Source organism: Hyaloscypha bicolor (genome assembly GCF_002865645.1).
Source record: "Hyaloscypha bicolor E unplaced genomic scaffold K444scaffold_15, whole genome shotgun sequence".
In the NCBI taxonomy this organism is placed as follows: Eukaryota; Fungi; Ascomycota; class Leotiomycetes; order Helotiales; family Hyaloscyphaceae; genus Hyaloscypha; species Hyaloscypha bicolor.
Genome location: NW_020194517.1, coordinates 1305673 through 1329536, shown reverse-complemented (window position 1 = coordinate 1329536; position 23864 = coordinate 1305673). Strand labels below are relative to the sequence as shown.

Below are 23864 nucleotides of genomic sequence, written 5' to 3'. Positions count from 1 at the left end.
CTCTGATCCAGACTCGTGCTTCCAACCGCAAAACACGACGTTTCGTTGCCTCAAACTGGTGTCTTTATCAAGAATTTTCTTCATCTCTATGTCGTAGTTGTGAAGAAAATGGGTGTAGTGCCACAATCACGCAATGAAAGCTTTCTCGCATTATCGCATCCTCACTCGTACGCCTTTGGTTTCCGCACCTCACCTCTATCTAGCAGTTTCTTCACTGCTTCGTTGTCTAAATTCCGCATCTTGCCTCACCAGCAGCAGTATGTTCGACCGCTCATTTTCTCCCCGTCCCTCGCCTCATTTCAAGACTTTCTTGCCTCAGCCAAAATATCTCAACTACTCAAGCTTCCATCTTTTCGGCCGACCCTCTACGGCCGAAACAAAACTCCAACCCGTCAAGTTCGCCCGGTGACAGCACCTCAAGCTTAACCCAGTTCCTAATCCCACTTACTAATCACCGACTTCTTATCGGTATCCGACCCTTCTCCCACTACTCCCGAAGACCTTGCTTGCTTACTACCCCTTCAACCATCGGCTTGGCAACTACTTTCCCGTTCCGCTTCCGAACACGGAGCCTGGCTTACCTCTATCGTAACTAGAGCTGTCCATCACTCGGGCAAAAATAAGCTCTCCTTCGTGGCCGTGATTACCAAAAGGCCGCGACGAGACGGAGAAGAAGCTGTTTGGGGACAATGTATCTATCCCCCATCCAGATAAATTACGTACTGTCCTCCATTCTTGGCAAGCCAGATATCGGATGTAACGTCTGACCTGATCTACATTTCCCTCTTCCTCTCTCTCAAAACATAGAACTAAAAATAGCTTTTCAAAGTTTGGTGCTCCAAAGTCAAATCAAAAGTTAGTCAGTGTCCTCTGTTTTTCTACGCGAAGAGCGCTTCGCCTTTTGGATAATCAAATGCGGAGGCTTACCAAAATTTCACTCACTCCAAGCTGGAGTCCCCAGCCAAGATATTCAGGTCTCGCCACCACACAATATAAGCGGGATATTTCATGTGCCTTTTGCCTGGCAGCGTATGTTCTGGGTCTCGCGTGGATACAGGGACCTTTAAGCGCCAGCGTGTGACATAAGTCTTACACATTGGGGCAGGCGCGCTCGCCCGCTCCCTGTCACCACACATCAGCATCAGCATCTAATACCTTATCCAAGCTACAGAGAGTGTCAGAGAAGGCAAAGCGAGGCATACTCGGAATTCTTCCGCGATGTTTTTTTTTTTTTTGGGTGGGATGGGCTGAGGTGAAGGCACGAGTAAGCTTGAGATTCAAGGGGAGGGAGGAGAACGGGAAATCATGTTGCCGGCAGCGAGCGAGCGATATCTAGGCAATGGTCCCACGGGCTCTGCTTGGGATCGGGAAAACTGGAAGCCTTGTCGAGTCTTGACTACCGATGCCATTTTAAAAATATCTTTTCATGGGAGGGAAGGGGGCAAATTTGCTGAATTTGGATTTTGCTTTCGTATCAAGCATCAGGTTCGACAAATGCCAATCCTATATCCTCATTGGACGTGACTTACCAGCCGGGTAAGAGGTTTCAGCTTCAGCCCCCAATACGCTCCGAAAAGTCAAATCCAAAACCCGCATCACCCATTCCAGCCTCTCTACCCCGCCACTCTTCCCCTCCTTCCGTCAGAATCTGCCTCAAAGGAGTCCGCCCCCCGTCCCTGTCCCAAAATACGAGGCCCCTCGCCCCATAGGTTCACTCGTTCCTCTCCCTTTCCCATGAATCCCCCCTCTTTCCCATCACCCTCCACCCCCCCTGAAGGAGCAAGGGTCTCGCGTGGGACAGGCTGGCTCGCCAAGGCGAGGCCCGCCAACACCCCACTCCGCCAGCGTGGGGTCTAAAAATAAACCCCCCTGAATGGCTGGGCTGACGAGATGGCACGGCTCCCGCACAAACCCTGCCTTTTGCCCAGCAAGTAAGTGGTCATCTCGGAATACTGTACTTGCCACCCATTCCACAAAACCGCCAACAAAATCAAATAATAATTAAAAATTGAAATTATTTGTTTAGAAGGTGTTCTAGATTGAATAGGGAAATGGGAAGAAATTTAGTTGAGCTTTATTTTATTTTAATCAAAATAAAAGATTTCTGTTCAATGATTGAAGGAAAAGAGGACTTGCGTCATTGCTTACATCGCCTCGTACCTTAACGAGCCAGATCCATATGTAGGCAGAGTACAGGACAGGAGAGGTGAGGATACATTCTGCCCGTCCCAACGGCCTGGCAAACGAACGGGGCGGAACGAAGGAATGTCTCATTCATCCCTTCATCCCTTAACCGTTAATATACGACCAAGGTAAAGGCAGTGAAAGGCCCCGAGTCTCAGAGGACAGTCCGAAGCGTCGGGACCGCCTCGCTGCCTTCGGGGATTCGCACTGATTCGGAGACCGTGTTAAGGCAGTTGCGTCGATGTGGACAGATGCAGATTGATGCTTGAGGGGCGAAAGTGAGCCGACTTGGATTCAGTCATGAGGGCGACCATTCTGTGATTCTAGAGGTTATGTTACTCGGCATAGGGCTATCGGGGTTCGGGGATATGAGGACGATGATGACAACGTTAGGAGTTGACGAATTCGAATTCATTACACACACTCCCTGATCTCATGACCTTTCAACTCACCATTGAGGGATTAAAAAGTTGAAGACGCATTTTTATTTTTATTTTTAACCCGCACCGCGTAGCTCTTACTAGAAAGAGCCAGCCGTAAGTAGGCAGTCCGGAAATGGTTGGGGTCTAAATACAGTTACACCAGGTATGAGTGTGCTCGGAGTGTCACGGCCTGACAAGGATATGATTGGACCAGCCCAACGTCGCCGGTTCCTGCGATGACTGCTGCGACTGCCTGAGCCTCGTCATCCAGTTCCTCACCCAATACATCACACGAGTCCGTTCCATTGCACAGCAACGATGTCCACCACACTACATTATACATCAAAAGTTGAAAGCAGCAAGAAGAGCAAGAAGTAGTGATAAAGTAAGTGATTCCAAGTACACAAGGTCATGATCAACATGGTGACTTGAAAAGTAGCAAAACGCGCGATCGAGGAAAACAACATGGTATTCAATATCCGTCTTCGCGCCTTTCCTGAAAGTCCTTTGCCTTTCGTGTCCCTGGCGACGCTTCCTGCAGGCGCAGCCTGATTGCGATCCGAATCCGAAAGATTGCCCTGCCCCTCCATTCCTTCCGTCGCCTTGCTTTTTTCTGCCTAAAAAACTATGAAAACAAGAATTTTGCGTTGCCTTGATTGCTGCCTGAGCGGGAGTTCTACTCCTATAGTGTTGAGAAAAGCGAATTTGAAAATAGGAATTGCAAGAATAATGAATCTCAGATTACATCATTGTAAAAATAAAAAAAAGAGAGCAGAGAGTCCCAAAATAACAAAATGTATCCTTCCAAACACCTTGGTATCATATCCATCCCATGCAACGATTACAAAAAGAAATTCAGAAAAATAGCAGAAAATAAGGAGGAGAGAAATGACGCGCTGAAGAGAATGAACACCATGCCCAATGACCCAATGCCGACGCTATGCTGTGGAAAAGGTACCGCTAAATATGCAATGCAAAGTTTCGATTCGAGGAGTGTAGTGTCGAGATCCGAGTGACCATCCGTGTATATTTTGTTCGGGCTTGAGCCCACCGTGTATGTTCCCTTCTTTGCGCCTTCGATAACTTCGTGAGAATCATGGCATCGCGCGTATCATTTCGTTCTTTCGTTGGTTTTCGTTCGTCGTGTCTCGCGAGGTACGTTGTTCATGAGGAATAGACTCGAGGAAGGGTTGGGGCGAGTCCTTCAAGGCGCAGAAGAAGCCATCAATCGATCGTGACCGACGAGTAGGAGTGTGAGTTCTGATGGCGGCGCCGAGGAGGTCCTTCCACGAAATGAGAAGAGATAATGACTCCAGTCGTCGAACTCGAAGCGCACGAGAGGAAAGATCTGCCATGATGCATAACCCGTTACCGAAGACAATATGTTTCATCTCCGTTGCCGCCGTGACGATTGGTGTCGGTGCGAACCATGGCTCGCTGTCCCATAACCTGAATCCGAGTAGCCACCCCTTGAAGATGACTCTGCTGGTTGTTGATATTGGGAATGTCGCTCACAGGCGTAGCCGACTAGCACGGTTCTCTCTTGAATTGGGTGCCCTTGCTGACCGTATGCCGCGCACATGTCGACATTGTGCTTGTAGTATAAGCAGCGGCACACTGAGTACCGTTCAACGACGAGATAGCACATGGTGAGATGCTATGCTGAGATGAAGTTGAGGTGTAGTGGGGGAACAGGAGCAATGGTGGAGGGGTACGCCGGACGGATTGACAAGAATTATGAAAGGGCCTGAGATAAACGGCAGTGAGGTTATGAAATATATTAAGAAGCAGACTGAAAGAGAAGTCTGAGCAAAGAAATTCTAACGAAGGCAGACGACAGAGAGCGAGGTGATGCAAAAGAGTCATCTGCGCTGAGGGGTATGACTGCCTTAAGAACCACTGAGGCTTGGCTAGAGGACTTGCCAGAGAAGCATAAGGCAACAGTGAAGGGTGGTGGAGGGGGATGAAGTGCAGAAGCCGTATGCAAGCCAGCATGCAGGAAGTTATACCAGGGAGGGGGGAAGGGCAGAAGATGAGTCGAGGGTGGAGTGTCTTTACAGACGAGGACAGAGGGGGAGAGCAGTGCTAGTCCAGAGTCCTGCAAGGAGGGGCGTTGTTCCGAGGCCCCAAGACCCAAACGGTTGGTCTGCCCATCGGTGGCTTACAGGATGAGAAAAGGCCCCTCGAAGGCTGAGAGATAGCTCGTTCCATGTGCTGAGTAGGAGGACCCTCAGCCTCGAGCGTAGTACCTGGCTATACCGGAGGCCTGGTCCATTACGCGATCTCGCGGATCATTTAGGTTAGTGCGGCAACGCGGGAGATGCTAAAGAGGGAACCACAGCGGTCCAATTGGCACAAGTGCATGTGGCTCTGGGTGGACAGGCTCCCACATGTGCCTGGGCCGGGTCGTCGAGTCCTGGACGCGTGCGACGGCAGATGGGAGAAGTATGAGGTGAGCCAGAACTGGGCGTCGTCGGGGAACGAATGAGTGAGCGGGCCGGGGCACGTCAATCCCGTGGTGAGCGATCGTGAGGCCGGACATCTGCGGTGAACGGGCGGGCTGATTGGGGGACGACCATGCCATGTCGCTGCGGAGTAGTAGTTGGAACGATTGTGGCAGACAGATGTCCAGGATGATGAGATGGGTGAGCTCGGGGCGTTGGGTCGCGGGGAGGTCGAGTGCGGTTCGCGAGAGCGCGAGAGCCTAGAGGAGGAGCAGCCGAGTAGTGAGCGAAGTCAGCAGCACGCTGAAATTAGAACAGTTGGCTCGGCTGCTCGCTTTGAAGTTACCCGCGACCTGGCGAGTACCACCAGCACCAAACTTGCACGGTGGCCGAATGCAGGGGCTGTGCTTGTTGCGAGGCCCCTGCCACCGCAATTGGCAATTGCTGGAGCGCCGTACGCACGGGAGCACGGAGCATGGGATGGAACAGGGAGCATGGAAGCATGGAAGCGATGGTGGAAGCTTTGGGCGCAGGCCGTTGCGCACCAAGAAAGTGCCGGACAAATGAGAGCCCCAATGGCATCCCAGAGATCGCCCGAATGCCACCACCGATGGCGCCGTCCCTCGATCGCGCCTTTCTTGTGCTCTCACGATCCTCGAAACCCATCTTCAGTCCGCGGTTCCACAAGCGCGGCCAGTCCTGCGGCCGTATCTTCACCAATCGGCCCCTGTCACCAGCCTTCCACGGCCTGAGGCTCGATAAATGAGTCTGGGAGCCTGGTCTTGCGGTGCTAGATATGCAGTCAAGAGCAGATATGACTCCATTGCCGTGCTCCTTCAGCTCGACCAGGTGATGAAACAATTGCAAAGGACTTGCATCTGCTGGTTATCCTCATTCGAACTCGGTGAGCGTACTGAGAACAGCAGGCGGTCAATTCTTGTCCGTTTCCTTCCACAGTAGGCCCACAGCAGCGTGTGACACCAAACATTTCTCCACCTTGAGTGGGCGGTGGGGAGCAAGCGCAAGTGCAAGTTTGCAAAGGGGGTCCCAAAAGAATCAAAGTTGCATCTCAATCTCGCACTGATGTGAATTGTGTCTCAGATGCGGCCCATTCGTAGGCTGCGGTACGAAGCTTGGGGACACGCAGCAGGGTTAGGTCAATGGGAAACAGATCTCATCTGAAGTGAAGTTGACGATACCCCTCGCTCTAGCAGTGCAAGATCGTACTCTGCCGTATCAGTACGTCCGTACATTTGGACCAATCTGCCTTGGCCGCAGAGGGTCAGCCTCGCTAGGCGTGTCCGGTCGTGTCCCTGGTTGGCGGTTTGCCGGGAAGCATGGCGTCGTCACACAGGGATTACATTGGCCGCCTTACGATATGTTTCACTCCGCCTCAGTGTGGCTTTACCCCCCTCTGCTGACTGAGGCCGGAGCGGATGCCGAGTGATAAGTAATTCGGCAACCCCGTGAATCGAAGGCAGCAGTCACCAGAACGTCCCTAATGATTGTGTAGACGCCCATCTACATGTGTAATGTCGTCACGAGTGTCCTAGTAATGCGATGCTGCAATAATCGGCATGATTACTTCATGAACAGAGTTCGTGAGACGGAGCATTCGGATGAGGAACCTGGGGCTGGCGGGGGTACGCGATTCGACTTTGTGCAAGAAAGGAAGCCCAGAAAAATATCCTGGTGAGTATTTGGCGCTTGCTGTCATTAAGTTAATATCGTCCCATCAACTTCATATACATGCCACACGGGTTTCTCAGCTTCTGAGCTAGGCGGGCGGCTCGAAGCTGAGTTCTTCCCCGTGCGGGTCGAGGTAATGAGACGACCTCCGAGGCATTTCCAGTCGTGCGGCTGTTGAGGATGTAAGGATCAATACGACCAGCATCACTTCAAACGGCTGCTGAATACCAGGCGAGATGCTTCATTCCCTATCCGGCCACTTTGTGCCTCTCGATTTGTCACCCCGCAACTTGCTGGGAGTCCACGCAACAAGGTATTCATCCTTTCAGCCTCTCCTCCGTCTGACGTTACTTTCAATACGCATTTCATTAAATCTCTCCCTTGGAGAGGTTCCCATTACCCTCATATCGGGCCTTTCACCTAGGTCGAAGCGCCGTGCAAAAACACAAACCCACATATTTTGCCCCAAGTCCATGTGCAACGTCGGTTCTAACGCCACGAGTCCTCAACTTTGGTTTTTGAAAAGCCAATCCGAGCTGGCATCCACCATGAAGTTGGTAATATTGAACTCGTTTGACCCATTGATCATCTCAGCCATATGCATGTCGGCTCCGTTTCCAGAGACGTGGCCCGTGTCTGATCCAGGAGCTACGGGAAGTCTGGGAACGTTGAAGAAGTCGAAGACATCCAGATATTCGAGCTCATTGGGCGCTGGTGTTCTGGCTGGTGTAACGCTCGGCATTCGGGAAACCATCCCAACATGTTTTGGCTGCCGCGATATCAAGAAGTCAAGATCATATGCACAACGTCTCATATCCGCAAGGATCTTCACAGACGATGGAGTAACACGCTCGCCATTAGTAGCAGCTGATTGCTCCGAGTCTCGGTGCTCGTCCAGAACGCGCTGAAGGATGGCCGTATATCGCTCAGCGACAAGCCAGTACCGACCCATCTCTCGCAGAGTGTCAACGAAAAACTGGATCTGAGGACTCAGTTTATGTTCGATTGTTGAGCCATGAACAAGTAAGAGTCTGGCTGCAACCCAAAGAGTGAAGGCAAAAGGAGGCCCGAGTTTGGGGAGCATGCCGTTGGAAACAACAAACTCCCCAAGCGCAGCGATGTTCTCAACTGCGCCATGACACCGTTGGCTCGCGCTGTAAGATGGGGTGAAGATAGGTGAGCGAGTTGTGGGGTAGGCAGCCGATGAGTGGAGTCTGATGACGGTGGTATGATACGTGGCTACAGAAATGTTAACTTTGCATCGTAAATTAAGGATTCGTGTTGCTTACCATGCAACATTACCCAACCACAGTTAATGGTGCTTTTCCCTCCTGGCTGGAAAAGCTTTGCCATATTACCATAATCTGCCGGAAGATCGAATTTCCAAGATGTAAGCCTGTTATCGAGCTCCCGGTATTCCCCTTGCCATTGTTCCACGTCAGACAAGGCACTGATGTCCACAGGCTTCTTCAGGAATTTGTGAATTCGAGACAATATCCCTAGAATCTCGATGTAATAGGAGAACGCTCCCAGGTTTTCTGGCTTGTCTATATCGTACTCCGTCCTCTCACTTGTACGGAACCACCTTGTCTGGACGCTTTGGTTTTTGTTCCAAAGATCATCCCGGCAGGGCAAGGTTCGATCGATTTCTTTTTCGTCCAAAGCAAACTCGAATGCGGTGGCAATAGTGGCATACCGATCAAGGAGGTATACCATCCAGAAAAGGCGTCTCCTAGATTCTTCTTCGATGAAGTTATCGGCTTCGGGCAGAACCATAGTTCGAAGGGTGTAGATCGAGGGATACATAGGGGACACGGAGAATGATGTGGTCTCAACAGCAAGTCCTAGTTGAACAACAGATCGAGTGATCAAAGCCAATAGATTCCATCCGGGAGGACCATTACTGCTTCCCACGAGATCCAAGGCCAATATAACCAAAGCTTGGAGAGCTTTAACAGATGAGTTCTCCAGTCCATACAGGAGAACTTTCTGCTTTGATATGTCGTGATAGTGTCGCCTCCTGTCCTCTGTCAACCGTTGATCCGTCGAGAATCTCAAGGTCGTCGCTACAATGGCGTGCAGCAATATTCGGTCTGCTTCATCGAGTGTCGACGGGCCAAACAGAGAGTCGAGAGTTGATCGTCGGTGCAGAATTGGGCACCAAGTGTTGACGTACTTGAAATAGAGGTCTACAAGAGCATAGAGCAGGTCGTATGGCGGAAGAGCGTGATCTGTAGTGAACTCAGGTAGATTTTGTTGTATGTTTAGACTCGGCGATTCGAGTGGAGGCTGATTCGTGCTGTAGAACTCAGGGGCTTGTCCGGATTGCATTGGCTGCGTGTGGTTATGGTTTTGTTGTTGCATGCTCTGCTGGAAGACGTCGCCGTGGATTGAAGAAATGGATGGAGTCTGAGGCATTGGATTTCCAAAGTCTATCGATTGATTGCCATTGAAAGTGGCGGGCTTTTGAAGGAAAAGAGCAGTCTCAGCATGTGGAATATGGTTTCGATGTCGAGGATCTGCTGCTCGATACCCTGGAACGCTTTGAGGGGTCTCATGGTCGCTGGGAAGGCTGTTGCTGTTGTTTGTAAAGGAGGATTCGAGTATTTGAGCATGAGACCGAAGTATGTCCTCCAACCTGTCCAGTCTCTGCTCCAATTCTCGACCATACCCAGCTCTCAGACCGGGCTTCTTCCGCTCTTTATATTCGCAGATGGCGCCATTGCGGGTGCACCAACCACAGGAAGGCTGGCCTCTATCACATTTTACCTAGAAGAGTTAGAGGACGTACAGTGAAGCTGAAAATTCGAAGCGCCTAAATGTGAAAAGAAGATGGTGATCGGACAAAATGTGATGCCTGTGAGATGGCTGCATTGGCTCAGATGCAGAACGGAGTTCCCATCTTCGACCAACACAGCCTGAAACCCAACTTCGGCCATGGAGAACCGTTGGTGGACCATGAGAACACCACGATCTTGAAATGTATGGATTTGCAATGAGCCTGGGATTAGAACGTGCGAGCTCAACACTTGCCGCAATTTTCGAGGAGCGTACCTTTCTTTGCTTGCAGAGCTCACACCTTCGACGAATGGTTAGCCAATTCTGTCCCTGATCATTATTCGCAGCATCGCCATCGTCCCCTTGATCTGCGATTGGTGAAGGAGAGCCAGAATGAAGCCCATTATCTGTTGGGGAGGGCATAATGCTTACGATACAGACATAGGCCGCCGCTGTCTCTTGCGGGGCCTTTCGCCATTTTCTCCACCGCCGCTGTCGTCCTCACTGTAGGCGTTTTCGTCGTCACTGTCGGGCTGGGTCCCCCCCGAGCGCATGGAAGCTTCGGGCGAATGTTTGACATCCATCGGAAGTGGACGCGACGCGCAGGTCCCAAGCCAAATGTGTTTCTTTTTCGGTGGAGTTGTGGACGAGGGCTCGGTGTTTTAATAGCGAGGTTTTGTGGGGAGGAAAGCTGGAGAAAATGAGCCGCCAGGGTAGTACCGAGTGAAAACGCCCGAGCGGCTTGCCTTCCTCTTCCTCTTCCTCTCCTCTTCGTCTGCAGACTCGGACTCGGACACAGACAGGCCTGCACCGCAGGGATCGAGGGTTGCGGGTGATGTGAAGAAGGGAGCAATTCACCAATAATGGTGGCCAGGGCGAGGACGGAAGCCCGACTGGGGACCGGGGATGTGGATGTGGTTGTGGTTGTGCACGCTGGCCGCCATGTGACAGATCGATCGCCAATAAACGGCAATGCGCCTTGCGCGGAGGGCTTCCAAGTTGGTTGGTGTTGGAGGTGGAGTTGTGCATGATGGCGGAGGCCGGCCTGTGACTGACGGGAAATAGGACAGCGCGCTGCCTCATCGGAGGGAACGGTGTGAAGCACATAACTCTGTGCTACACGTATTTCACAGTTTCTTGTAAGTTGTGGCTCAAGCAAGTGCCGGAGCGGCTGCGAGTCCCGCTGGAGCTTCCCTGCTGGGCCTCCATCCTTTTGACGTGGATTGCGGGGTTGTGCTCCGTGCCTGTACTATATGTACTGTTACTGTCGAACCTCGCCTTACACACGCTTCACTTCCCAACACTTGATGCACAAAGACAAGACAAAGATACGAGAGAAAACTTCCCAGCAAAATCGTAGCAATGAATTCCGATGTTGAATTGCCTCCTCAGCGCTCCATTGAAATTTGCCCCCCCCCCCGCCAGGTCTGTCCGCCTCGGTCCTGGAACATCATGCACCGAAAATGACCCCACCAGAGCTTCGCCGAGTCGCTCCTTCCACCTTCGTTCGCTTCATTCTTGCCTGCGAAACAGACGTCGCTCGCTCCGTTAAATACCTTGGAGCATATTTCTAGAATAGCCTCTTTGCAATCCTAACTTCACCTTTTTCATATCTCTTTCCTGCCTCCACTCTTCCTTGGAACATCTTCCCTCCCCGCTCGCATCATGGCATCAACTACAGCTCGTGGGTTCCCCACGATCAAGGCCATCCGTACGTTTGTTGTAGACGGCGTCGGATCTGGAGGGGATTACCACAATGTCAAAGGAGGCCATTGGTACGTCCGAGTCTGCTCTTGACAGACTGGTGCTGATATTCTTCCAGGTTGATCGACACACCTATATCGACGCCAATGTCGCGATGGGAGAAGTACCGGGCTTCAAGAACAAGTTGGGGCATCAATGTTCTGGGCTCCTTCTGCGTTGAGATTGAAGGCTCTGATGGCACCGTTGGTTTCGCAACTGGATTTGGAGGTAAGAGCACTTCGTTGGCAATATTTACACAGCCCCTAATTTTCCGAAGGCCCTCCTGCATGCTGGCTTGTTCACCAACATTTCGAGCGATTCCTGATCGGTGCCGACCCTCGAGACACAAATCACCTTTTTGAACAAATGTACAGAGGCTCAATGTTCTACGGGCGAAAAGGACTCCCAGTTGCTGTCATCTCGGTCATCGACTTGGCACTTTGGGATTTGCTTGGCAAGATCAGAAATGAGCCAGTATACAAGATGATCGGAGGCGCCACAAGGGACAGGCTGGACTTCTACTGCACTGGCCCAGAGCCAACGGCTGCAAAAGCTATGGGGTTCTGGGGTGCAAAAGTTCCACTGCCATACTGTCCCGAGGAAGGCCACAAGGGTCTCAAGAAGAACGTGGAATTTCTCCGGAAACACAGAGAAAGTGTGGGTCCGGATTTTCCCATTATGGTGGATTGTTATATGAGTCTCAACGTTCCATATACGATTGAGATTGCTACCGCCTGTCTGGACCTCAACATTAACTGGTGGGAGGAATGCCTTTCACCCGACGACACAGACGGCTTTGCACAAATCAAGCGCGCTCATCCTCAGCTCAAATTTACAACTGGAGAGCATGAGTACTCGAGATATGGTTTCCGAAAGTTGATTGAGGGTCGAAATCTCGATATCATTCAGCCAGATGTCATGTGGTTGGGAGGCCTCACGGAGCTCCTCAAGGTTGCAGCGATGGCATCTGCGTACGATATCCCGGTTGTTCCTCACGCCAGTGGACCTTACAGTTACCATTTCGTCGTCTCTCAGACCAATTGCCCCTTCCAAGAGTATCTAGCCAATTCTCCCGACGGAAAGAGTGTCTTGCCAGTCTTTGGAGATCTCTTTTTGGACGAACCGATCCCTGTCAATGGTTATCTCAATGTCTCGCAACTCGACAAGCCAGGTTTTGGATTGACAGTCAACCCAGCAGCTAGACTGATTCCTGCACAATACCTGTTAACCCCAAATCCAGAGAGGCCTTTGGGTAGGGCTGTCGAGCAGAAGAAGCCCGAGGAAAATGGAATCATTAATGGTGTTGTGGATGGAGTGAAGCAGTTGACAACTTCATAGACTATTTCGGCATGCCTAATGGATTTGGCACATATGGGGGGTTTGTTTTCTCTTGCGTTCCGTTCTTAAAGCATCTCCATAGAATGCTCCTATGTGCCTAGCTACCGGTGGATTTGGATGGAGTTCATAATACATGCCGTAAACCCACTCGCTCCTCTATTTCCTAAGCGAACATGAAGCGAGTGCCCCCTTTTTGAGAAGTCATAGCAGGAGAGACATCCAATTCTAGTTCACTAGCAGAGAAAATTCTTTTCCGAGAAGATTTTTAAATACGATCGTCAACTCAGCCAACTTCAAACACACGCTACTCCCTCAAGCTCTTCCCCTTCCAGCACCTCTCCGCTCCTCACACCCCATCTCCTCTCTATAAATACCATCACGTTCCACCAATATCTGAGATCTCCGCCACCTACACCCTCTCCTCGCGCTTCCTGCATCCGTCCGCTTCCAGAAATTCTCAATCTTCCTTCCACCCGACGGAGGAAGTCTCATCCCCTGGCCTCGGTGCACATTAACCCAGAACCCCGAATCGCGGGGAGCGAGCAGGGGTCCCCTCGCTGATCGCGTTGTGCCGAGACACCCCACGTCACACCTTCGTTTTTGCGCAGAGAAATCAACTCGAGACTCGAGCTCGACTGTTACTCCCCCCCCCTAATTACTTGTAATTGTGGGCCCTCTTGACGCGGGTGTTTTGTATGGTAGAATGTCTGTGCTCTCTGGACCCACGGTTACAAGTAATTAGAGGGGGGGAGAGTACGCGATGTCTGTTGACTATCTTTGCATCTCTACTCCACCTTACCTTATTCCCAATTTCTTCACTTCAGCTTCATATTTCACAACCTTGATTCGAACTGAGAGTTCCGAGTGACATCACAACACCCCTCTACCTCCCCCCCTCAACCCTCAAACCTCACTTCCCACTCCCATCGTCACAAAAAATCAAACCCACAACACCCCCAATGCCACCCCATTCCCTCCTCACCGGCCTCACCGCCGCCATAACCGGCGGCACCACAGGAATCGGCCGCGCAATCGCCCTCGAGTTCCTGCGGCAGGGCTGCAACGTCGCCATCAACCACCTCAACCTGCCCTCTGACGCGCACCACGTCGCCTCCCTTATATCTCTCGCTGCCGAGATAAAACGGGATGAACCAGAGGCAGGCAGGTTGATTGAGGTAGCAGGCGATGTGAGTAAGCCGGAGACGGGGAAGGAGCTGGTGGAGCGCGCGGTGAGGGAGTTTGGCGGATTGGACGTTTTCGTTAGCAATGCGGGGGTTTGCCAGTTTGCTGAGTTTCTGGAGTACGTTTCTCTCATCCCCTGTTCTACTCTTCTCCCTATGCATCCCCCCCTCCCCCCTTTTCCTTTTTTTCTTAATTTTGCAGGGCGAGAATAGGAAGAGAGAGAGAGATGAAGAAACGCAAATTTGGGAATGGTGTAAACGAACTGAGTGCTGATGGAAGGTGTATTTACAGTCTCGACCACGACCTCTTCGCCTCAACCGTGCGCATAAACCTCGACGGCGCCTTCTACAGCTGCCAAGCTGCCGCGCGCCAAATGGCCCTACAGGGCCGCGGGGGCAGCATAATCGCCATCTCCAGCATCAGCGCGCTCGTCGGCGGCGGGCAGCAAACGCACTACACGCCCACCAAAGCCGGTGTCCTCTCCCTAATGCAGTCGATGGCGGTAGCGCTGGGGAAGTACAAGATCAGGTGTAATGCGTTGTTGCCGGGGACGATAAGGACGCAGCTCAATGAAGAGGATCTGGCGGATGAGGAGAAGAAGAGGTATATGGAGGGACGCATACCGCTAGGGAGAACCGGGGAGCCGAGCGACATGGCGGGGCCGGCGGTTTTCCTGGCGTGTAGGGACTTGAGTGGGTATGTTAATGGAGCGCAACTGTTGGTCGATGGGGGGTTGTTTGTTAATCTGCAATGATTGAGATGGGTGGTGGTGGTGGTGGATTTGAAAGCGGGCGTCGATATCGGCATGGATTTGCAGAAAGCATTTATGGGTGGATCTCCTGCGCTGAATTCCCCAAAAGCTAATAATATAGGCAACCTTGGATCACACAATGTAATCAAAAGTAGCGAAGGTTAACATTTGCAAGGAGGGAGAAGAGTTCTCGTAATTCATTCGCTCACGCCTCATACCGCATCATCATGCTGCGTAGTTCCAAAACTACCAGTTAATCATCCAAAAACCTACATTCATATCACTGAATATGCTGAATGGTTCTCTACCTTTCGCAAGAGTGCCATATCTGCTCCAGCCAATGCTTAGTAGTGACAAATACCCCCAACATTCTCATCAATACTCCAAGTTCCCGCTAATCCACACTCGCCATCCGTCGCCTCCTCCTTGCCAAGGAAGAAATCACCCTGGCCTCTCGTGCTGAAATCCCTATTCATCACACGTCTAGCCCAGGAATCAATAGCCGGCTCTCCAGTCTCATCACGTGCCTGCTTCAAGAATGGAATCAAGGCCGTACCGCCCGTTCCCTTCAACTTCTTCTTGTTAGAAGAATCATTCTTGTCTTGACGAGAGGCGGTAGCGATATCCATCTTGCGGCGCTCTGCAACGGGGCTCTTGGAGCGAGACAAAGAGCGTGACTCGCGGGATTTGATGATGATGTAGCGAGAGACGATATTGATGTGCTTGTCGCGGAATGCTCGAAGCATTGCGAGACAGGCGTCGTAAGCCACAGTCAATTCGCGGTTATTGCTATGTGCTTCCACATAATCGCGGAGATTCGCGACCTTGGTGACATCCTCGAGGAAACGGCGGTGCGGTCCAGGCATATATTTTCGCATCTCTAGCAGGAAATTATGCTTGAGCGGAGGTCCGGTGCCCTCTTTCTCGCTCTCGGAAGCAGGGTCCTTCTTTTCACCAGTTGGACGATGCTCGATGCCAAGAATGATGTCGAAGAATTGGATGAGGGAACTTTGTGCATTGCTGCCACCACTGTATTGTCTGTATTTCTCCTTGCCCGTACCATCCTCGTAGATCACACCATTGGGCAATCCTGCCTCTGCCATGTTCTTGCTTCCTGCGAGGAAGGGACGGATGCGGTTGTAGAAAACTTGTGGGTCGCAGCTTTCATGCATGCGTTGAAGGAGAGTGCCCAGATCATCGAGTCTTTCGGCAAACGCTCTGAGACAAGCTGCCACGGTGCGACTGTCGTTGACTCTGGCCGCCTCAATAGCAGTGAGCATGAGAGGAAGTATCGGGCCTCCTCGTGCCTCGATGGCAACCGAAACGAGGTAGAACCATGACTCGTCGATGGAGCCGGTAAACGTCGTGAGGGTGGCTAGATTCTCGAGGTTATCGACGTGCTCATCTGCAAATAAGGGCTTGAAGTTCCAGAGGCACACAGCAGCGTATGTAGCGACTGGTAAAACTTCAAGATAGGTGGAGACGTGGATGAGCGGAATTGTGATGGCTGCTGGCAGGCGCTAGAGAGGGTGGAGTTAGCTCAGAGCCTTGTGTCCGAGCCAAAGATCAACAAACCTCTGAGGGGATGTCTCCAGCCCAGATGTAGCCATGAGCCATGAAGCACAACAATGAATACGCTCTCCGCCATTCCGAGTCGTGTTCCAAACCAGCAGTTGAGAGAATAGGAAGTCTCTCAATGACTCCTCGCAAGCGCTTGCTCAAGACCAAGCCCTGAAGGTTTGCCACGATAGCTTCCCACTTGTTGTAATATGGGTCAGGGAGCCTCTCAAGAGGCAACTCGGCCGGAAGGAATCCATATTCTGGAGAGATTCCATAGTCGCTGAGGACCGGGACAGGAGGTAGCATGCTTTTCTTGGTGGGGCGTTGTTGGTTTTTCGTGCCAGACGCAAGGAGTAGTCAGATCTTGTCCGATACTCCTCAGCCGTATGATTTCTTTTGAAGGACGGTGCATGCAAGGACGGTGACTTTGGAAGAGAAAGAAGAGTTGCGTGATCCGAAATATTCGTGGCGCCGTTTCGCCTTTTTCAACCCCTCAGCACCCCACCAAGGCCGGGAAGAGGCTCGCTCCATGACGCCGAGACGAAGGTTTACAAATCGGGCGACTTCGGCGGGTGAATTTCTGAGTAAAGAGGACCTGGGCCGGACTTTTCAATCAATTGGCCAATAAGCGAGCTCAGCGGATTATCTTTTCGCCGATGAGATCACGTGGCAGCCAAGCAGTTGACCTCGTCACTTGCGAATAGCTTCAGGTAGCAACAAAATGCCCGAACCAAGGTAACAATGGCTGCTGTTAGACAGCAGGTTTTGAACTGGCTATATAGCGTCTTGACCAGTGTAAGTATTTCGAGATACTTCTGTTAGGGAATAACTACTAAGTATGCCTAGGAATATACAGATGTGACCCGCACATACAACGACGTAGCGCAGGCGCTCTCGCATTATTCCTCCCTATCTCCGCGAACCGACGTGTACAGTACGCATATTGCACCTGCATTGCTTCTCCCAATACTGACTTGAGCCTCTGAAGCTTACGAAAATGGCGTGTCGGCACTCCTCCTCCACATTTCAGGCACACTGCCTGTCCTTTTTCGTGGGACAACCTATAGATTTCCGATAGCACTATGGGTACCGCACGCATATCCATCGGAAGCGCCTCTTGTATATGTGACACCAACGGAGGGAATGATGGTCAGGCCGGGTCAACATGTTGATCCGCAGGGCAAGATATACCATCCGTACTTGGCGGGATTTGCAGAATTCGACGTAAGTGGTGGGGTATTAGAGGCCAATAAACAAACTTCTGACACCTTTATAGAGGTCGAATATCATGGATTTCCTGGCGATTCTACGAGATATTTTTGGGAGGGAACCTCCGGTCATTTCTCGACAACAACAAAATGCCCCTCGACCACAGCCTGCTGTGATCCCCCCTCCAGTGCCACCACTTCCTCCCGGGGTTGGGGTAGCTCGAACAAGTTCGCCAATTCCAAGCCACACAGAGAGGCCCCAGTCCCAACCTCCGCCTCCTCCACCGAAGCCTATAAACAATCCACACACATACTCTCCTTCTGGTCCCTCGAGAGATAGCGGGCCTCCGTTACCTCCTTTGCCTCCACAGCAAGGATACGACAGTGGGCGATATGGACTCCCAGCCCAACAACAACCCAATGAGCCACACTATGCTCCTCAAAGAAGCAGTACCCTTCCATACGAAAATTCTCAGAGAAGCAGTAGTCTTCGCTATGAGACGGCACCTCCTTTGCCTCCCCAACCTCAAGGGCAACCAACGTTACAAGAAGCCTCATACAGTCCAGTCAGTCCAATAACTCCCCCCTTGGATCCGTTCCGACGGCCCTCCCATGCCCAAACCTTCCCGCTGCCCCAGTCCCAACCCAATCCCCAACCCCAACCACAACCCAAATCAATCCTCAAACCACAGACATTTAACACACATCAGAATCAACAACCCATGCCTCCCTCCTACACGCGGCAACAACCCTACCAAGGCCAGCTACCAAATCCCCAATGGCAACAACAATACCAACCCCAATTCACACCTCAGCAACAACAGCCACAACAAAAACCCCCACCACCCCCCGACCTCCTCGACGCCCCCCTCGTCCTCTCAATTCCCTCCCACGCCTCCACAAACCTACCCGCTCCCCCGATACCTCCAAACCCAGAAAAAGACATGCTCCTGCACAACCTCAGCCGCTCCTTGTATTCCCAACGACAACACACACGCAACCAGACATCTTCCTCCCTCCCCGGACTAGCAGCACAACACGAAGCAATGCTCAGCGCTCTAAACACCATGCAATCTGAAATCTCCTCCCTCGAAGCACTAAACAGCCTCTTGACAACGAATACGAATATCCTCCACACAGCGCTGCATGATGCAGACGCAATGATTGAGTCAAGCCAGCACCGAACCGCGCCAAATGTTGACGAGTTGCTCGTTGCGCCTACGGTGGTAGCCAACCAGTTATACGAGCTTGTGAGCGAAGAGCGGAGTCTAGGCGATACGTTATTCGTGCTTGGGCGTGCGGTGGAAAGGGGCAGGATCGAGGCGAGTGTGTTTGCGAAGATGACGAGGAGTTTGGCGAGGGAGTGGTATTTGAAGAAGGCGCTTGCGAAGAAGATTGGGCGCGGGATGGGGCTGGCGACTTATTGATCACGATGAGATATTAATGAAGAGATGATGAGAGAGGAGATAAGTGAAGTCATGAGAGGAAGAAAGTTCCACTAAGATACCAATATCAAAGTTTCCTCGCCTGCAGCACAACCCGGCCTTTTTCTTTCTCTATTATGCTTCCAACGCGCTCTCTGCATAGCAACATCATTCTTTTCATCTCCGTTACTCGCACAGGTTTCGGTTGCTTCAGGCAACATTCCGCCTCCTTCACAATCATCACCGTTACTCCTTCTGCACATGGCGATCCTCCTTTCTCACTCATCGTCCCATCCGTGGTATTTGATTGAGGGACCTCCTGGAAAGTCGCCCATCTTCCAACAAGGGTCCCTCTTTTCTTTGTCTTCGGCAGCAGAGCTTCCGTGTCTTGGGATTCATCTATTATGCTTTGCACTTCTTGGGTGCTCAATCCTCCTCCGCCATCTTCCCCGCTTTTACGTGAACCGGAATCGAACAAGTTTTTCATGGATGTTCTGATCTTGCGAGCATAGCTTGTCTTGCTCCTTTCGCACTCGTGCTTTTTTGTTTGCTGTATGCTCTCGAAGAGCTTGATTCTGTCTCTGATAGTACCACTTTTCTTCGTCGACTGTCTCTTAGTCGCAAAGAGTGACGATGAGACTTCAGGGACATTTTGTATCATTTTATCATTCCCTTTTCGAACAGCCTCCGGTTCTTGCACTGTTTTCGGCGATATGTTTGCACTTCTCTTGGACGGGCTGAGTGGATGAAAGACGGGAGCCGGTGACGGATTCGGTAATTCAGCAGTTGCCTTACGTTCCTTCGAAAAGGGTGAAATATTGGAGAAGAGAGGCATGGGAAGCGATGGCGGAGCCACTGGTATCGGAGATTTTGATTGAGCCGCTCCTTCAAATTTCGTCCTGATATCAGCGACTCTCGACTGTGTTCTTCCTCTGTCGTCTTCGAAATCTGTCTGTCGAGTGGTGTGGACACGCGGCAATGTTCTAGCTGTTGTAGAGAGGGAATCCTGTGAACAGCCAAATTCTCGCAAGCTATCATGGTTTCTTTCCAAGCTTTTCGCACGATAAAGCTCCTCGATTTTGCTGCTAATTTTTCGCTGATCCAAGCTGAGCTTGGTAGTAGGATTCTCTTTGCAATCTGGCCTAACCAGTACCCGTCCCCTCTCTTCGGCGACGGAAGGCTTTGGCTGTATTCTGTTAGAAGGTGCTTGCGAGCGGCTGTTGTTAGCAATACCCGTTTTAGGGGTAACACGAACGGGCGACTTTTCAGACTTCGCTCGCATGGTATGGTTGCTTCTTTTGGTTCGGATTACTGTGCCGTTTGAAACTTTGCTGATGGAAGATTTCGAAGGGGAAGGTTTAGAATGGATGGTAGAAGTTGGTGTATGCGGTCTATTGAGAGGTTGCCGTTGCTTAGCAGCCAGGGACTGGTAAGTCTTCGTCGGCGTGCTGGGAGCTGCATTCTGCCCCGCCATCTGCTTTCGTTTGGAGCTGGTTGTTGAAGCACCAGGAGATGGTTTGGTATGCTTCGTACCTTTTTGAGGTGTGACTTGTGTTGTTGCGAGCGCCGAGGGTTGTGGTTCCGTCTTCTTCCCTGTCAATGGCGCTGTCAAAGAGCATCATTAGTCAAGCTCAAAATTCAAAGGTGAGAATTACCCTTTGAAACGACTTTGTCCGAACTACCATCATAGAGCTTGATAATATCCTTCGTACTGCTCTTCCTCGCCGGAGCTTCATTTTGCACATATGCACTTGCCACGATACCAATTGCTTTGCTTTGAGAGGCGTTCGGCATGCCCCCAGGGATCCTTCTGTTCGCTGACTTGTATGAGGCTTGCGACCCTCGAACCTTTTTTGAATCGATTGTCTTGGGGGAGAACCATTTCCTGGATTTGGAGGCGAGGGTGACTTGTTTGGAAGTGAAGTTATCACCGATTCGTGTATATTCGTCTCGACCTTCGCTTGAGGGAGTGGGGATTGTTGATAACCTCTTTCTATGGCTCGTTTCCGTCCCTTTGAGTGAGGCCGAGTTTCGGGATATCTGTAGATGTGCTGGTCGAAGAGAAAGAAGTTTGATTGGCGTGCTCAGAGCATCGAGTGCCTCGAACTTGCTGATTCGTGATATGAGGTTGAGGTTGATTCCACGAGGGACGTATGATCTCTGGGTATTTGCGCCTTGCAGTAGAGTTTCCTCATCGGTTTTCGGGATCCCTTGATTGCTTGGAGGAGTATGATATGTTTGATTCTGTCGACGCCGTCCGTCTCGGGGAGGCGATCCAAAAAGTGAGTTTACCGGATCGAAGTCCATATTGTTGCTGAAGACTGGGAAAGCTTTGCAAATTCGCAGCAATCCAACTGCTCTCTTTCAAAGTGATGTCGATTAAGAAAGTGGAGGGGAGTGACAGGAAAAGTTTGGGGGATCTAAGAGAATACTTACTGGCTCCTTCCGCCTTTGGAGGCTGGAAATAACAAATGCCGCACACGCTTCACTTTCATTTCACCAACTGGAATAGAATCATTTGGGAAAGTGCAACAGACTTCAATTCCGCTGCTGCTACTAGTTGATACCCAGAAGTAAGAACACGAAAGTTCGTGTATGTAAGTGAAGACTCAAAGTACAGACCCAAGGTAACCGTTGGAAACAGCAAAGCAGCTCACCAATCGCAGATCTACCCTACGCAGTCAGAATCCAGAAGTGATGCGCCAGCGCCAGAAAATACATCTCGCGCTGCATCTATCAGCCAATCAATCCAATCACTCTCAAGAGTTCAGTTTCCGACCAGTCCTTTTCCGCTGTGAACACTGTATGACTTGTCAACCCTAACGCCCATGGCCTCAAGGTCAAGCTCGGTGCTATCTCGTCGGGCGTGGGGCGGAGCCTCGACGATGGAATCAATAGTTGAAGGACTGATCGGGGCCAAGCTGCCCTTTCTGTCCTTGAATGACTCGAGAGGGCCAGTGAATGTCGACTGGCTGCAGAAAGTCTTGCGTCCCAACTCTGAGCAATCTCTAGACATATTTTCATGTGATTGCTGAGAGCCGATGATGCTGGAGAGGTTGAACGAGGAGCTTTGTGCTGTCGTGACCATGGCAGCCCAGAGTGAGGAAAGCGGGAGCAGGAGTGCCACCATTGTTAGTGCGAGTGTGCCAGCATCGGGGAATGACTCAATGGTGGTGTATTCGAGGACGGCGAAGATGGCTTTTAAAGTTAGTCAGGGGTCACTTCGAGTGAGATAAAACAGATACGGACAAGGAATGACCATGGTGCAGCCACTCATGATCATGAGGATTTGCATTGGGTTCATGTTGTTCCATCCATGCTTCCTGCGCGTCATGATGGTCCAGAAGAGTTTCCAAGTGAAGATGGCAGAGAAGAACCAGATTGAGATGGTCTCGGTTGCCAAAGCGCCGGTCCTGATCCACAACTTGCTGTAGTATGTGCCGTCCGACATGATTGCCATGGAGTTGGTGATGCATTGTGTGAAACGGAAGCTGATGGCAAGCAAGAGGACCAAGAAGGCGAGAGCACAGGTGCCGTAGTAGTAATTTCTCCTCATTACCTTACAGACGGTTTGAGCTTGGAGGACGAGCGATGCGTTCACGGTTAGGGTCATGAGAACAGGAATGACGGTGCCTGCGACGGAGGTGGCGATGGTAGCTCGGCCGACACGACTGACATCCCCGCTGAAGTAGGAGTAGAACTCTGACCAAGGACTTGTAAACCAGACAGCCAGGAGAAGAGCTCGGAGAGTACCAAGGAAGAGTGAGACGAGATTGAGGATAAAGACCGGCTTGCCACGTTGCGACTCGCGGGTAAGCAGAGCTGTGGCGAAGAACATGACGAAGCAGGCGCCGAGCTGTGCACCATAGTTGATGCTGGTCTTGATAGAGTAGAGGTACCAGTTGTCGATGGCAGATACACCGAGATTGATGACTTCGCCATCCTTCATGAGGAAAGTGACGTTCTGGGAGAAAGGATCGAAGCCATTGGAAGAAGCCATCATAAAGTTCATTGCTGTTGCAAATGGGAGAAACTTATGAAAGAGAAAGAAAGGTTCAAGGATCTGAACGAAGTTGGCGACGCGAAGCGAGGGGTGAATTGGTGAAGAACCAAGACCAAGCTGTTGGGAGAAGGAAATGAGTGGGAAGAGCTGATGGAGTCCTGATATACTCATCCCGTTTCATCCCCCGATGAGTAGAACACGGTGTCTCCAGATAATATGAGCGTTCACCTTGACTGTCTTCGCACAGAGTCGAAATCTACTGATGATACTCACCTGACAATGACTGTTCAGATATTGTAGAACATGTCCCGCGGGGTGCGTCCCACGAAGACGGAGGCGAAGGCATAATCAAAATAAAGAATGAGGGGTTTCATATTGTTCAGCCAACTAGAGCTGAAGATGGACGCCATCTGAAGCGGATTTGGAGAGAAATGAAAGAGGCCCAAGACATCAACACCTCGCTAGTCCTTGAAATTGTTTTCAGCCACGTCAGACCACCAGGATCCCCAAAAAGTGAATATCGTGGGAAGACTTGCAGCGGGAAGGACGGGAGCCAATGCGAGACTACTCGGCAGAGCTCATAATGAGACATTGACTGGCAATTCTTGCCAGGCACGGCATGTAGATATCCCGAGAAGCTTTGGCGGTTGGTGATCAAGCGGAAGCGGAATCGACGGGAGCGGGAGGCGTTGAAGATCACATCACGTGCCGCACCCCCTTCAGAATAGGGGCATGCCAATTCACTTCATCCTTGAATTGGCCTTTATAGAATTTAATAACAATTTTTCTGCACCCTGCGATCCGAGGAAGGGTAAGCTTGATCCACTGATACTTGATCTCGGGGAGGAACCTTGCGAGAGATAAAGACGTAAGAGACACCTAGGAACCCCAAAATGCTTGGCAGTAAGGTTTAAAAGAATGGGGGAGGCACTGCCAAAGGATAGGAGGATTTGCGAACTTTTTGTCATGTGCAATCAAGAATCCTCTACCACATTCTTATGCTTCGGAGAATGGAATATCAGGTGGGTGTCAACTCCGTTCTTGTATTCGTAGATATAATGATCACAGAATCAACAGAATGTTTTCGAGCAGGGTTTCCAAATGCGTTGAAGAATCCGAAGGGGTAATTGCTGCATAG

General features: G+C 51.1%; 10 protein-coding genes across 10 annotated transcripts; 4 read left to right on the top strand and 6 right to left on the bottom strand.

Moving 5' to 3' along the window:
- Positions 1-3925: 3925 nt before the first annotated feature.
- On the bottom strand, positions 3926-4254 carry K444DRAFT_514103 (uncharacterized protein; the record flags this gene model as incomplete). The annotated part of the gene is made up of 2 exons (XM_024873533.1): positions 3926-4039; positions 4135-4254. Coding segments are annotated over 2 exons (234 nt in total), but the record flags the coding sequence as incomplete, so codon positions are not given.
- A 672-nt stretch (positions 4255-4926) lies between these two features.
- On the top strand, positions 4927-5802 carry K444DRAFT_624680 (uncharacterized protein; the record flags this gene model as incomplete). The annotated part of the gene is made up of 2 exons (XM_024882433.1): positions 4927-5058; positions 5227-5802. The coding sequence occupies 2 exons, from the start codon at positions 4927-4929 to the stop codon at positions 5800-5802; spliced, it is 708 nt and encodes a 235-aa protein (XP_024743077.1).
- A 1442-nt stretch (positions 5803-7244) lies between these two features.
- Positions 7245-9940, bottom strand: K444DRAFT_518188 (uncharacterized protein; the record flags this gene model as incomplete). The annotated part of the gene is made up of 3 exons (XM_024873843.1): positions 7245-7978; positions 8029-9508; positions 9794-9940. 3 exons carry the CDS (start codon positions 9938-9940, stop codon positions 7245-7247), a joined length of 2361 nt encoding a protein of 786 aa, XP_024743076.1.
- K444DRAFT_165212 (uncharacterized protein) lies at positions 9788-10710 on the bottom strand. Its single transcript, XM_024870690.1, has one exon. The coding sequence runs from the start codon at positions 10622-10624 to the stop codon at positions 10040-10042; it is 585 nt and encodes a 194-aa protein (XP_024743075.1). The 5' UTR covers positions 10625-10710; the 3' UTR covers positions 9788-10039.
- A 249-nt stretch (positions 10711-10959) lies between these two features.
- On the top strand, positions 10960-13005 carry K444DRAFT_580957 (enolase C-terminal domain-like protein). The gene is made up of 3 exons (XM_024877724.1): positions 10960-11292; positions 11340-11488; positions 11538-13005. The coding sequence occupies exons 1-3, from the start codon at positions 11183-11185 to the stop codon at positions 12596-12598; spliced, it is 1320 nt and encodes a 439-aa protein (XP_024743074.1). The 5' UTR covers positions 10960-11182; the 3' UTR covers positions 12599-13005.
- Positions 13006-13223: 218 nt separating this feature from the next.
- Positions 13224-14534, top strand: K444DRAFT_659379 (NAD(P)-binding protein; the record flags this gene model as incomplete). Its single annotated transcript, XM_024886344.1, has 2 exons — positions 13224-13898; positions 13982-14534. Exons 1-2 carry the CDS (start codon positions 13558-13560, stop codon positions 14532-14534), a joined length of 894 nt encoding a protein of 297 aa, XP_024743073.1. The 5' UTR covers positions 13224-13557.
- A 341-nt stretch (positions 14535-14875) lies between these two features.
- K444DRAFT_640108 (indoleamine 2,3-dioxygenase alpha type) lies at positions 14876-16397 on the bottom strand (the record flags this gene model as incomplete). The annotated part of the gene is made up of 2 exons (XM_024884458.1): positions 14876-16051; positions 16107-16397. The coding sequence occupies 2 exons, from the start codon at positions 16395-16397 to the stop codon at positions 14876-14878; spliced, it is 1467 nt and encodes a 488-aa protein (XP_024743072.1).
- A 435-nt stretch (positions 16398-16832) lies between these two features.
- K444DRAFT_624675 (UEV-domain-containing protein) lies at positions 16833-18726 on the top strand (the record flags this gene model as incomplete). Its single annotated transcript, XM_024882432.1, has 4 exons — positions 16833-16886; positions 16938-17025; positions 17080-17315; positions 17368-18726. 4 exons carry the CDS (start codon positions 16833-16835, stop codon positions 18724-18726), a joined length of 1737 nt encoding a protein of 578 aa, XP_024743071.1.
- Positions 18727-18768: 42 nt separating this feature from the next.
- Positions 18769-21232, bottom strand: K444DRAFT_165066 (uncharacterized protein). The gene is made up of 2 exons (XM_024870689.1): positions 20379-21232; positions 18769-20328 (listed from the first exon to the last, which is right to left on the bottom strand). The coding sequence occupies exons 1-2, from the start codon at positions 21028-21030 to the stop codon at positions 18812-18814; spliced, it is 2169 nt and encodes a 722-aa protein (XP_024743070.1). The 5' UTR covers positions 21031-21232; the 3' UTR covers positions 18769-18811.
- Positions 21233-21279: 47 nt separating this feature from the next.
- On the bottom strand, positions 21280-22847 carry K444DRAFT_552762 (uncharacterized protein). Its single transcript, XM_024876594.1, has 2 exons — positions 21973-22847; positions 21280-21921 (listed from the first exon to the last, which is right to left on the bottom strand). The coding sequence occupies exons 1-2, from the start codon at positions 22733-22735 to the stop codon at positions 21491-21493; spliced, it is 1194 nt and encodes a 397-aa protein (XP_024743069.1). The 5' UTR covers positions 22736-22847; the 3' UTR covers positions 21280-21490.
- Between the last annotated feature and the right edge of the window lie 1017 nt (positions 22848-23864).

Coding starts and splice junctions, on each gene's coding strand:
- K444DRAFT_580957 (XM_024877724.1), top strand. CDS start 11,183: ATGGCATCAACTACAGCTCGTGGGTTCCCCACGATCAAGGCCATCCGT. Junction 11,293..11,339: donor AATGTCAAAGGAGGCCATTG/GTACGTCCGAGT, acceptor ATATTCTTCCAG/GTTGATCGACACACCTATAT. Junction 11,489..11,537: donor TTTCGCAACTGGATTTGGAG/GTAAGAGCACTT, acceptor AATTTTCCGAAG/GCCCTCCTGCATGCTGGCTT.
- K444DRAFT_165212 (XM_024870690.1), bottom strand. CDS start 10,624: ATGTGCTTCACACCGTTCCCTCCGATGAGGCAGCGCGCTGTCCTATTT.
- K444DRAFT_552762 (XM_024876594.1), bottom strand. CDS start 22,735: ATGAACTTTATGATGGCTTCTTCCAATGGCTTCGATCCTTTCTCCCAG. Junction 21,922..21,972: donor CTGCACCATGGTCATTCCTT/GTCCGTATCTGT, acceptor TAACTTTAAAAG/CCATCTTCGCCGTCCTCGAA.
- K444DRAFT_165066 (XM_024870689.1), bottom strand. CDS start 21,030: ATGGACTTCGATCCGGTAAACTCACTTTTTGGATCGCCTCCCCGAGAC. Junction 20,329..20,378: donor GGACAAAGTCGTTTCAAAGG/GTAATTCTCACC, acceptor GCTCTTTGACAG/CGCCATTGACAGGGAAGAAG.